At 32.8% G+C, this 13,966-nt stretch overlaps 1 protein-coding gene across 1 annotated transcript in view; it reads right to left on the bottom strand.

The window, feature by feature from the left end:
- The window catches only part of nompB (intraflagellar transport protein 88-like protein nompB), a 277,618-nt gene that overhangs the window by 71,257 nt on the left and 192,395 nt on the right, over positions 1–13,966 (bottom strand). Inside the window, exon 18 of the mRNA XM_090412432.1 lies at positions 12,419–12,527. Within this exon, the coding sequence (XP_090268558.1) occupies positions 12,419–12,527 (109 nt within the window). The remainder of the gene's footprint in view (positions 1–12,418; positions 12,528–13,966) is intronic.

Raw genomic sequence — 13,966 nt, 5'->3', positions numbered from 1 at the left:
CATCACATTTCAGAATTAGAAACGATTTTTTGTTATCCATAAAGACAAAATAAAAAAAAATGTTAAAATGCTAAATTGCCTTACTCGGTTTCCGATTGTGTCATTTTGGTATCAAAAATTTATATCCAATGATATTTTAGCAGTGATTCTTCCCCTTTCATTTATTTATTTATTTGTATTATGCATATTACGATAATATCTAGTGCATAACCTCGTAGATATGTTGAAAATATAATGTGAAAAATATCATATACGGAATGATTCAACAATTTTGCTCATTTTGAAGATTTTCTAATGCTTCCCCCCCCCTCCTTATTCTCTCCTAGAACTGAATTGCATAACTACTCTAAATTTCTATACAGGTTTGAAAGCTTTTCTAGACAGCATTCAAAATCAATTACTTAATTTTACCATTTTGACAAAAGATATACGGCAATCAGATTGTATCGTGAAGCTTCTAAATCTGTTCTATTTATTTGCAATCTAAAACCAGCTGTTCTACTGCCCGCTGAAATTATGTGAAATTTTAGAAATAATATGCTATATTTTCACCATGCAAAATTGTTTATATGCATACCACACAAAAGAAAGTTCAGTAGTATTATTTGTTTCTTTTTCTTTAAAAAAAAATCTAAATATTACTTCTTCTGCTGCTGGAAGCTACTTCTGAAATAATCTACGTCTTATAAATACTTGGTAATTCTACAAATCAGTGCACCGGAAGAGTTGCACTGATTGATCTTTCACTTTACGTATAATAATTGAATAATTTTTTTTCGAATTTCAGAATTTTCAAATGTTTGCTTTGAAAATATTATGTCAAATATTTATATTTTTAAACAATATTTATTGAAATAAATATGTCCTTTTTCTTTCGTTTCTAGCGAAATAGCATTATATGAATCATCACATTTCAGTTTTAGAAACGATTTTTTGTTATTCATAAAGACAAAATAAAAAAAATGTTAAAATGCTACATTGCATTACTCGGTTTCCGATTGTGTGTCTTTTTGGTATGAAAAATTTATATCCAATGATATTTTAGCAGTGATTCTTCGCCTTCGTCATTTATTTATTTATTTGTATTATGCATATTACGATAATATCTAGTGCACATCCTCGTAGATATGTTGAAAATATAATGTGAAAAATATCATATACGGAATGATTCAAAATCCTTTTTCATTTTGAAGATTTTCTAATGCTTCCCCCCCCCTCCTTATCCTCTCCTAGAACTCACAGGTTTGAAAGCTTTTCTAGACAGCATTCAAAATCAATTACTTCATTTTACCATTTTGACAAAAGATATACGGCAATCAGATTGTATTGTGAAACTTCTAATTCTGTTCTATTTATTTGCAATCTAAAACCAGCTGTTCTACTGCCCACTGAAATTATGTGAAATTTTAGAAATAATATGCTATATTTTCACCATGCAAAATTGTTTATATGCATACCACACAAAAGAAAGTTCAGTAGTATTATTTGTGTTTGTTTTTCTTTTAAAAAAATCTAAATATTACTTCTTCTGCTGCTGGAAGCTATTTCTGAAATAATCTACGTCTTCTAAATACTTGGTAATATCCTCTTAGCTGGAGGAAAAGTTGAAGGCTTATTACTCTCAGTGCTATTGAGAAGAAAGGGGAGAACACTAAAGTGCCCCAGGCTGTAGTGCAGAATATGTCAAGAATGTCTTGTTTCCTTTTCGATTGTTGATTACCTATATTCTAACAGAAATACTGATATTTCGTTTACATGCTTATACATTATTTATGCCAAAATAATTGCTTAATTTATAATGATCAGTTTCACTTTTATTATCAAAAATTAGAAATTAAATCTTACAATTATCTTGAAAAAGAGGATTTGAATTATTTTCAAAGAAAAGGTGCATATGCGTTTCATAATCTTCTTTTTTTGGGGGGTGGGAGGATATAGACCTAAGCAATCTGCGGATATTTCAGATAATTTATTTCATAAATCGTTCGCAAGACAGCTGTTACAAACGTAAATCACTTGGGGAACATACCCATTCATTTTAGTGTAAAATAGTAGCAAAGGTTCAGTTACTTTAGATATCTAATCTAGAAGAAAATGTTATGTCTGCTGAGATTAAAATCATACTTGAATAATTTTTCTGACATGATTTCTCTATTCGTTATAATGTAACCAATTTCCAGATTTTTTTCCCTCCTGCAGACTTCATGTTATATGCAGTGATTTCTTCTTTGAACTATAAGAAAAAAAATCAGATAACAGGAGAAAAATATGTAGTATTTTCTTTTCCACTGGCTGAATTTACAATGTTCTTTCTTTGTGTTTTGAAGAGAAACTGCAAATGACTTTTTTCTTACTATTTTTGCCATTATAACATCTCATATAATTATAAGAGTGACATTTTACCGTTTTTCTCCCACACGAGAAACAGAAATAAGGTGGTAATAATATTGTTGATTTTGCCAAACTTCATTGTAGCAGAAATTTTTATTACAAACTTTGTAATATATATATATATATCTCCGAAACAAGAAATTTTGAACCCATATCACATCAATGTTGAGTGTTGGCAAGGTGAAAATATTCCCGTTATTATTTATATATTTCATTTATTAACTAGGGGGGCTATGCCCAACCCCCCGTGTTCCGGTATGGTAGACCAGTTCTCCTTCAATTGTGATAACTCGAAAGGGGGTTCAGCCCCTGAATTCTGATGACTCGAATTTTGAAGACTTGACACTCAGGGTAGCCCCTGAGTTTCAAAACATTTCGATAAACATGACATAAAAAAGCTTATCATTTTATATATATATATAGGGTAGATTTTATTTCATTATTTTTTATTGTTTTGATGAAATACTTTACCTGGAATACACCTTCCAGTTTCTCTGTGTCATAAAAAGAACTTAAAAATTAGCCTTCAAGATGAAAAAGAAACAGTGCATTCGGGTATCCCTCTATCAATATTTGTAGTCCTGAAAAGGACTGTTTTGATGGCCTTGAAAACAAACATTTTTTATTTCATACTGTTCAGAATTTAAAATTCTTGAACAGCGTGGAACATCTTGAAGCAAGGGTAAACACACAAAGCAGTTTTACACTCAGGGCACCAGATTTTTGTTTCCTTTCTGATATTTTTTTTATTACATACATAATATTTGCGTGGAGGTTTTTTTTTTTATTAGCCGTTGGTGGTAGATTTTCGGGATAATGGTTGGAGTTAGCAGCGTTCAACCTCAGATGTCTGGCAGGATTTCCTGTTTTTCTGCTTGCTGAAGAAGGTGCATGTGCATGCAGCAATGCTTTCGCAATTTCTATTCTGTATTCTAGATATGTTATGGTAGACAAACATTTTTTCTTGTACAGGAGGAAACTGTTCCAAATAACAAAATCCAAACACTTCAAAATTCAAATAACATGTCCAAACACTTTTTTGTAATATTTTTTATGCTGTTTCCTCATTACAGAGTAGAATGATAGCTACTGATCGCACCTGTCGACTCAACCCATACTGTCGTTGTATGCACACACAGCAATGGGTTTTTCTTTCTTCAAACCATTCTTCTCCACGGATTCCGCTGATGGATTGTGCAGGGAAGATAGCAGAAAAACATCTTTTTTGTCTTTCCAACGTAGTGCAAAGACTTTCCCTCGCTGATAAGTTCGGATTTCCCCCTTCGATAGCTTTCCTGAAGCCAGATCTGGAGGCATATCTCGCCTTTTTGCATTTACAGTACCATAACTATCTGTAAGATGCTGTAAAAGCAAATCAGCGAGTTCAGGACACATATATAATAATTATCCATTATAATGCAGTAACCTTTCCCCAGTAAAGGGTCTAGTAACTGCATTACTGCACGCATCGACAAGGGGAGATCCGAATATTTATCGTGCTCGATTACAGTTTGCTTTCCCGTATAAGGTTTGAAATCCCAAAGATATCCACTTTCCGATTCGCAAAGCATAAAAAATTTTACTCCATACTTCGCTTTCTTTTTGGGAATATACTGCTTACATTTCAGTCCACCTTCGAATGGCATAAGGCTTTCATCGATACTCAAGTCTCTCTCAGGAATGTAGAGTGATCTACATTTTTGACGGATTTTCATCAGAAAATCATAAATTTTGTTGAGGACTGGGCAAGGATGTGTTGCCTGATCGTATTCCTCATTATTCTGAAAATGCAAATACTTCATGATGAGACTGAATTGTTTTTCAGTCATAACATCACAAAAGATTGGCGTGTTCAGAATCCAGTCTGTAGACCAATACATTTCGAGAGCGGGCTTTCGAAATGTATTTCGAAACTTCGGGTTTTTCACTTTCTTTATTCTGATATTGCATTTGAAGGATGACAGTGATTTTAAATATTAATTTCACCTATATCCGAATATCACATAATTTCCTGATTTATAATAATCAGGAAATATGTATATTGTCTGATTTATAATTTGCTAATTTATAATAATCACCACATAGTTTCAGTATCGAAAAATTAAAGTTATGTGGAACAATTACTAGAGAAAAATAACGAATTAAATAAAAACTGTACCTATGTTTCATAACAGTTTTCGGGTGTGTGATAGTAATGCAATGGCAGGGGGGGGGGGGGTTAAACTATCAGAGGCGAAATAAAGTTCAATTCTATTGTAAAAATATGGAAATGAAATTTCACATTTGATATACATATTTTGAATGATAAAAATAAGCAAATCTATCGCTTACTTTAAAAATTGGAAAATAAAATATCTGAATTATGCAGAAAATATAAATTTAAATCATAACTGTTAATTTCATTTCGTAATGACCAATTATACAAGGAAACCAAGAAAGTAAAAGTACAGATTACTATACAACATGAAGAAAAAATTTAGTAATATGATTAAAGAATTTCATGTTATTCTCTATAAAGCAAAGTTGCTCAAGCGTGTCCTAAAGGAAATCTGTTAAGTATTATTCAATTTCGATGGTTTCGTACAAAAATAAAATTAATATAACCTGGAATGTCGGCAGCCGGTTTTCTTTTCTTTTTTTAAAAGAATATTCCAAATAATTATCGTGAATTAATTTCTTCGAGAACAAAGAAAAATCTTTTGTCTAGTAGCGATTAGAAAAAAATTAGCGGAAAAAAATAAAAAATTAAATTGGTTAAGTGAAGAAATTATGCAAGACCTTTATTTTGTCCAGAAATTAAAATTGTATTGTACAATAAAAAGAGAAAACAAAAATATAAATAATTTCTCTATTTTTAGTCTATCATATATAACTAAAATCCAGTTCACCAGCATGGAACAAGAAAGTCCGTTTCTTGTTATAGGCAACTGAGAGGCAGCTACGAACGGGAGATAATCCGATTAACCTTTCTCTTCAGCGTGAGGGTTTATCACACCTTCTAATGGATATGACAGTCAAATTGCACTTCTTATCCAGGTTCTTTAAACAGGTGGGCTGATTCTTATCCAGATTTAGTTGGACGTCTATAGACGTCCTAGCCGGTAGGAAGGTTATGGTTATAGAACCATAAAGCCTTATGGTTATAGAACCATAACCTCTTTACTTCTGCATATAAGATTCTTCTCATCATTGTCACAATTCGATACAACTTCACAATTGTAAGTTGTATCGAAGTGAAGAGAGACCTAAAAACTTCAGGTCTCTCTTCGTCACCATTCCCAGATCTCTCTCAGTTCCTCCTCATTCAAACTTTAACCACCAACTGCATACTTTGCATCCCATCTTGTCTACCAAATTTCAAAATCTTACACTTGGCAACAATGAATGGAGAGCACCACCTCACTTGCCCACTCAGGATGATCTGAATACAGTCTATTTAGATCATCCTGTAAGGCTATATCTGCTGGCCTCCTCACTATTCTCCATCATCTGCAAACAGCTACACATCTCTAGTTAAATCTGTCTCAACATCATTAATACAGATAACTTGTGGTTACCAGTTTCATAGCAAATCAACTGTCCAACTCACCAATTTAGTATCTACCTCTATCTGTTCCAATTTAGTTGCACCTTGTCATTTGGCAATGCCACCTCTCAAAGGCTTTTACAAAATCTAAATATACCACCATATATACATCTCCCTTCTCCAATACATTTGTCACCCTATTGTAGTGAATAAGTAAAAGCGAGCCTATATTTTATTTATTTTTTTTTTAAGTTAGGAAATTATTGACTGTGTTAATTATCATGCATTAGCTACTAAGATGGGCTTACTAAGACTTTTAGAATTGTCTGTTATCGTTTGATTGGTGTTCTATAATCCTGTACTGTCAGTTATATTATCTAATGATGAATTATCAGTATTATCTAAAGGATTAGATTATGCAATAGTTCTAGACACCATCCTAATCATGGACTTCATGTATAATATAAATAAAGGTCTTTGAGAAGAAATTTCTAAGAATTTTCTTACAGAGTGTTTTATATCAATGCAAGCATGCTTGAGAAGAAATTAACAAAAATTTGCAGAAGAGAAACTTTGAGAACAAGATGGGTTCAGGAGAAAAGTGCACACTATCTCCACCATTATTCATCATCAATATGAATTTCGTTCTAAAGGAAAGTGGCATTACAAATCAAAATTGGATATATTATTCTCAGCACTCGTTACTTTATGCAGGTGATTCTTAAATAAATCTAGTATGTTTTTGATTTCTTAATTAAATTGGTAACTGCTGTAATCGTTTGGCATGGAAATCAGTAGAACCAATAAAAAGATGTAACTATGAAAAAAGTAGGAACACAATAAAGAGCATCTTTATTCTGAATGGAGAATTTATAGAACAAGAAAAATATTTAGTCACATTTTTTAATCAAAGTGCAAATTAAATTCGAAACAGACAAGAGAATAAGCAAAACTGGTATAGTGGAGAATGAGCTGAATTTAAATTTATATGGAATAAAAAAGAAATTAGTCAAAACACCAAACTAGCTGTATATGTGATAGTGTTTAAACCAATTTTAACTTATTATTATGTGACACCTCCAGGGAGTCCAAAGACTCATCGAGGAAGGGCACCTACTCTACAACTCTCTGTCTCCACCAACTGCAATGAACCACAACTATACCAATGCTATCTACTGCACACCACCACTAGTATTTTCACAGACAATTTTGCAAACATCCATGGTCAAGGAGGGATTTGAACCCGTAGCCTTTTGGCTGGAGAGCGGATACGCTAACCAGGCCAACTCGGCTCAGCAATTTCTCAACTTATGGAGTTGAGATATGCATTAGAAATAAAGCAGTTGATCAATGGCTAAAATTCATAGATAAGAGAATTATGAGAAAAATTTGGGGAGCAAACAGATGAAATCAAATACAAATCACAAAAACTGAAGATTATAGGAAAGATTTTTTTTTGCATTTAAGACTGTGTGGGAAGTTTTAATATCAGGTAGTATAGTCACTTAAACAGAATGGAAGAGGAAAGGTTAAGTGTCTGATATTAGGAAAAAGATCAGAGGAAGACCAAGATCTAGGTGGACTGATGCAGTTAGAAGATTTTGCAATATTGGTGTTCTGACAGATAATATATGAATGTGGAGGTAAACTGTTGATGGGATATTAGTAATGATGTAAACTTATTGTGTAGCACTACATGGTGTTACATACCCCACTGAGGGTACACATCAAGAATTTTATGATGAAGATGAGTGTACTCTTCTGAGTCATCCTCCCATCTCCATAGGTAACTTGGATAGACAATCTCCTATCCAAGATAGTTAGGGAGATTATCTAAAGTAACATGGGATAGACAGATCTTCCCATCCAGCCCAATTTAATTACCAATTTGTTATGTGACAACTTTGTAAACACAACATATACTTCAGAACATGCACATCCTCTTTCTTGTATAATGAAACCTGTGACATATCCATTGCTATAGAATAACACGTATGCCACAGTAAAAATAAATTTATTATGTAAATATTTTGTCTTACGTATCATTAAGACATCATCAGTACAAACAGCAAACAACAATAAAGAATTTAATAAGAAAACAGTATATGTTTAAATTGGAATCCCTTTATGTATATAATTAAATGATTAAACTTAAAAAATAAAATATATATATGAGATAATTATTTTAATGGAATTGAGGATGACAATTTTCCATGCTTTTGGAATAGTGAGGCAGTCATTACAACTGAGATTAGGTCGATGAAGTGGGACTTCAAAATTTTCTTTGTATAAATGTTCATGTTTATATATGGATCTATGCAGCAGCTTAGTGTTTTGTCATTGGATCCTGTGGTTAGTGTTTTCAATTCCATGTGATGCCAGGCCAGATTTGTGAGGTTTGATAAGATGGATGTGGTCTTGATGTTCAGAGATACATTTATTTACATATCTTCCTGTTTGTCCGTAGTAAGACAAGTTGTACAAACATGGTACTTGGTATATGCCAGGTAGCATCAGTGATCAGAGTATGAGATACTCTTAATATATGGTATAGGAGTCCTATGGGCTTCTTCTTGTCTGTTGTTTTATAAGAGAGTGGTTAATTATTATTTGGGGGGGGGTTATTATTAGATTATATCCATTTAGTAAGGCTGTTTCTTTGACAATTTCCAATTCTTGTTTTAGAGATTCTTTAGAAAAACAATCTTATGTGCTCTGGATACTAAAGATTTTATGATGCCATATTTTTGAGATGGATGGTGAGCTGATGTGATGTGATGTGTGAAAAAGGTCCATCTTGTTTATGCTGGATGTGTAAATCTAGAAAGGAAATATCTTTTAATGATTCTTTTTCTATTGTGAACTTGATATGAGGATGTAATGTGTTGATTTTTTTTGTAGAAATGAGTGGAGTTCTGGTTGTGTGCGACCCCAAAATGCAAAGACATCATCAATGTACCACAGCCAAATTGTTGGTTTTCAGTCAAGAGAGAAAATTCTTTCTTCTAGGTGTTCAAGATAAAAGTTGGCTAAGTTAGGTGATAAGGGTGAAAAGAAAGACAATGCCAAAGCTTACCAACACATCTGTATCTAACAATTTTTAATGTCTTTTATACTTGTATGAAATTCTATGGAATTTTTTTATTGAAGAAGCTAGGTGGCCTATGAGGAGGGGGGGGGTGGAGAAGGTTAGACAGAAATCTTGATATTTTATACGGACTGCCTATAGAATCCACAACAGGTTTAAGTGGACAGTTACTTTTATGTAATTTTGGAGAACCGTATATTCTAGAAGGTCTTGCATGGTATATTCTGAGTCTTTTGATGGTTTGTTGATCTATAGATGCTGTTTTATACATTGGTTGATAGGCAGAAATTGCTAAAGGGTTTCTATAGGATTAATTCAGAGGATATTTTTGAGAACAGGACTGGTGGTGGGAGAACTAGGGGACATCTATGGAAGCTGGGCAAGAGTGTGGTTAGCAAGGGTGTTAGAGCTAGGTTCTTTGCTTTTAGAGTGGTAAATGAGTGGAATAAGCTGCCAGAGTCTGTTGTGGGTGTTACGACAGTGAATGAGTTCAAGGCAAGGTATGATAGATAGTGTGAGAATGTCGAATAGTTGTGTGGACATGATGTTTAGGGCCTCCCTGGAGTCGCCCGTAATAGTAGTAGTAATAATAATAATAATAATAATAATACGTAGGACTGCCTATAGAATCCACAACAGGTCTAAGTGGACAGTTACTTTTATGTAATTTTGGTGAACCATATATTCTAGAAGGTCTTGCATGGTATATTCTGAGTCTTTTGAGATGGTTTGTTGATCTATAGATGCTGTTTTATACAATAACTGGTTGAGTTTTTGAGTTCACTTTTGGTAGGATCAGTATTAAGTGGAAGTAAGTATTGTGTTCAAAATTAATATTGATTGTATTAATTGTGTCTCTTATATTTTATTTTTAATTAATTTTAATTATTTTCAGCCCAATAGTTTTAATTCATGAACACGTGACTATATACCTAGAAGGATTCCGATTTAAGTATGCGCTCTACTGTTTTCTTATTCAATTCCTTACTGTTGTTTGCTGTTTGTACTGATGATGTCTTATGTAGGATGAAATATTTACATAATAAATATGTTTTTACTGTGGCATACGTGTTATTCTATAGTTATGCACATTCCCTGTCCAATGCATTTGTATTGCAATGATGCTGTGATTATAAGCAGACTGCTAAAACACAACCTCTGTTTAACAAATCCATGCTGACCATAATAAGACTACTGCTATCATCCCAATTCTGGATTATAGTCCTTTCCAAAACTTAACCACAAATTTAGAGACATACACTGGCCTATAATAGAAGTAGAACAATTTTATCTTCTTTTCACTTCTTTTGGACAACTTACCTCACCACAAGACGCTCATTAAATTAGTATGTCAAAGTTGCTATTAACTCATTAGAACATTCTCTTAAAACATATAATGATACACAATCAAGTCCTGCTGCCTTATTAACATCAGGTTTACTTAATTTCTCATATACCTCCTGTTTATAATGTAGTTAAAGAGGATCAATAAAATTAATTGCATTCTACATTACCAATATGCAGAATATGTTAATGCTTGCTTTAAGGCTCAAAAGCCAACAGGAACTGAATATCTTCTTCTTCCTATCATAGATTTTAGGCCAAGTGGCCTGTTCCAGTCTCATGCCATCGCTTTCTTGGTCTTCCAATTATCTGAATCTCTTGTAATTGATCTCAATAATTAATTACAAAAATAATTAAATTAGCAGTGGTGAATACTTTTTGAAAGGTCAACTTCTCAGAACTGCAAGAATTGTATATAAGGATTTCTGTTAACTTTAGAATAGTAGAGAACAGCATCACAGCTTTCTTTATGCATTCAAGAATGAGTGAGATTTAATATAAGGTATGTAGTCACTTAAGAGCCTCAATAGCTCAGTCAGTATAGACGAAGCCCTTTGATTGGAAAGACCAAAGAGCTTTGTAGCACATTCATAATATTATACATGTCTGCAAGGATATGTGCTTTGCATTATTGGATACTAAGGCAAGTGATGTGAAATCATTTCAACTGGACCATAAAGCCAAAATTACATATCTAGTACACATAAACCAAAAATGAACCAAATTGCCACAAACAATCTAAAACTTTCGATATACTTGGTGGATTTTTACAAAATTACCAGAACTCAGTGAGATGCATGAATAATGGAAATTTATCACAGACACCATGATAATTCTTGCAAAAAATCAAAAACTCAATTCTGAACCAATTTTTGACTGTGTTAGACATAAACAGTTATAAGAGACTGTTAAGCCCATTTCTCCTAAAGTGTAGAGTACAGGACAGTAGTGTTCAATGTTCAACTTATAGTAGGTTCAAGAATGCTTGAAGGAATATTTCTCCCCTCACTGTGAGAAACATAAAAATAATTTAATCTCTGGATAAGTCTTCCTTGTTTTTTTTTTTTTTTTTTAATATTTCACAAAATGAACAACACTAAATTTATAGTATCATAAGAAGCACTTCTTAATAACAAATATATAACTGTGTTATATATTTATTATCTTGCACATTAACTGCCTCAGTATCCCACTGTGCAAAGCACATATCCTTTCAGGTCTCTATAATATTATGCATTATGGGAAGGGCCACTACCAAGATCAGTTTTGATCTTTATTGAGGTCTCATCAGTGGGAGCCAGACCTAGAAGGGATACCAAGGTCAAATTAATGCAGAAGTCACATATTTCATGCAAAAGTCATATAGATAGAATTTAATTTCTTGGAAAGTTTAATTTAGTATCAATGCTGTAATAAATGAAATTTACTATGAGAACTCTCCAAACTATAACTATTCCATTGGTGTTTATGAGTATGCAGTAGTGAAAAACTGTAATACTAGTAATCATAATATTAATCGTGATAACTTTTAATATAAAATTAAATTATTTTATCAACAAAGAATAGCAAACTGCATGTGTAACCATAATAATACAGTAATAGTGAAGCAAAGAATCATTCACCTTGAAATGGAAAAAGGCATTGATTCAACTGAATAGAAGGTATTCAGTTGAATATGAATTTGATATTGCTGTCTTCATTTTGTATTCCACTGTGAGTAGCTAGTGCGTTATCTCATCTCACAAAGTAGAGATACTGATTGTATAACGTAGTTTATGGGAGAGCTGGGAATGGAACTCTAGATGGCAAGAAGTGTTGAATGATGACCCAAAATTGAATGATTCTTCTTTGCTTTATAACTATTGCTCAATAGCAGTAGTAGGCATATAAAAATGAACAATTAGCTAATGTGACAACATGTGAAAACTCCCTATTGACAACATGTGAAAACTCCCTATTTTTTCTTACCAACAAATATACCATTTATAATGTAATATGGTTACCTAAAAGAATCATAAAGAGAAAGAATACCTGTTTAGAATAAAACAACTAATACAATAAAAGGATACAGGTTAGCAATCTGATAAATAATCTGAGGATGATTACGCACAATAGCATGCAATTTGTAAAATGATTCTAAAGCCTCTTCCGAATTTCCCATTTTTTTATATGTCAACCCTAATAAGAGAAATAAATAAGTAATTTGTTGTAAAAGAGTTTGTAATATATATATATATCTACTCTATATATATAAAAAGATAAGCCAAAATTTGAAACGTTTTTATGTCATGTTTTTTGTCTTACCAGCCCGGAACTCGGGGGATTGGGCGCCAGGAGGGGCAGAACCCCCTAGTATATATATAAACAATTTGTTGCACAGTATGAGATCACCACCCTGTTTACAAAAAGCCTAAAGTGGCTTGAGAAAGTAACACATTGGGTCACCAGACCATGGCTTCTGACATTCACGATACTAAAAGTGCGACTTTACATTCTTTTGCATTGTGTTGCTTCTGGAAATTGAAAATGTAGAGTCGATAATTATTTTAATTATTATTTCCTATATTTTGTCAAAGTTAAATTGGCATCTTCAGGGATTAGTACACTGGTATCAAACACATGCAGCAGGCACATTTCAGTAACAAAAATAGAACAGAAGAGATACAGGATGACCTCAAGTCCTATAATTAGACCAGGGTTACATTTTTTTTTTTTTAAATCCACAAAAGAAAGTCCAAACTGAACAGATTTAAATCAGTATAAGACCATACATTATTTCATTCTTCCTGTTATCATATTTCAATCCTTTTGTTTCTTTTGAACCACTTTCAGATAGAATAGTTTTATCTCAATATTCATAACTTAGGTCTTCTAATAATGCATTTGTCAGTTTTTGAAAATGCATTCCAAACTTTTCTTCCTGCACATTTTTACTGTCATGTCATTCACTATAATACTCAAAACCTATTTATCCTTTCTTGTCTCCTTGACTACGAAATATCATACTGAGATAACACATTTCTGATGTACAACTTTAAATCTTTCACTACCTCTGCCAAAGTTAGACTCACCATCATTCTTTTAGGTAAGCATTTCTCTAAGACTTTCACACACTAAATCATAGAATTTCCACATGTAACAATTCTCTTTCTCTCCACTTTCAAATTTTCATTCCTCTCTCTCTCTTTCTCTAGCATTTACACTCATTTGTTCTCTCAATCATATTGAACTTCTACTGATTCCATTTCTCTTCCACTTTGTCATTTTTCTCATACTTCCATTTTCCCTCATGCACTTCCATTCACATCAGCCAACTTTCTAATGTCAACTGAAAAAGTCCGAAGCAAAATTGGCAAGAAAAAGACCAAGATATGGATAGGTTGATGCAATTAGAGTGCTTTTGGTCAAACTATCAGCTATAAAATATCAGCTAGGAAAGAGAGATATATGATGTTATGGTCCCACCATAATGTATAACATCATATATCTCCTAGGAGATGTGTTTCACATTATGGGAAATACTAAGAATAGCAATCAGAGCTTTACCCACCTTTGCTACGAGTTACCCTAGTTTGTACTACGTACTTGAACTACGTGCTTTAGCTTATGCTAGTAGT

This window comes from Typopeltis vanoorti, chromosome 22 (assembly GCF_054136105.1).
Source record: "Typopeltis vanoorti isolate ZY-2024b chromosome 22, IOZ_Tvanoo_1.0, whole genome shotgun sequence".
Classification (NCBI taxonomy): domain Eukaryota; kingdom Metazoa; phylum Arthropoda; class Arachnida; order Uropygi; family Thelyphonidae; genus Typopeltis; species Typopeltis vanoorti.
This window is presented reverse-complemented; position numbering and strand designations above follow the sequence as displayed.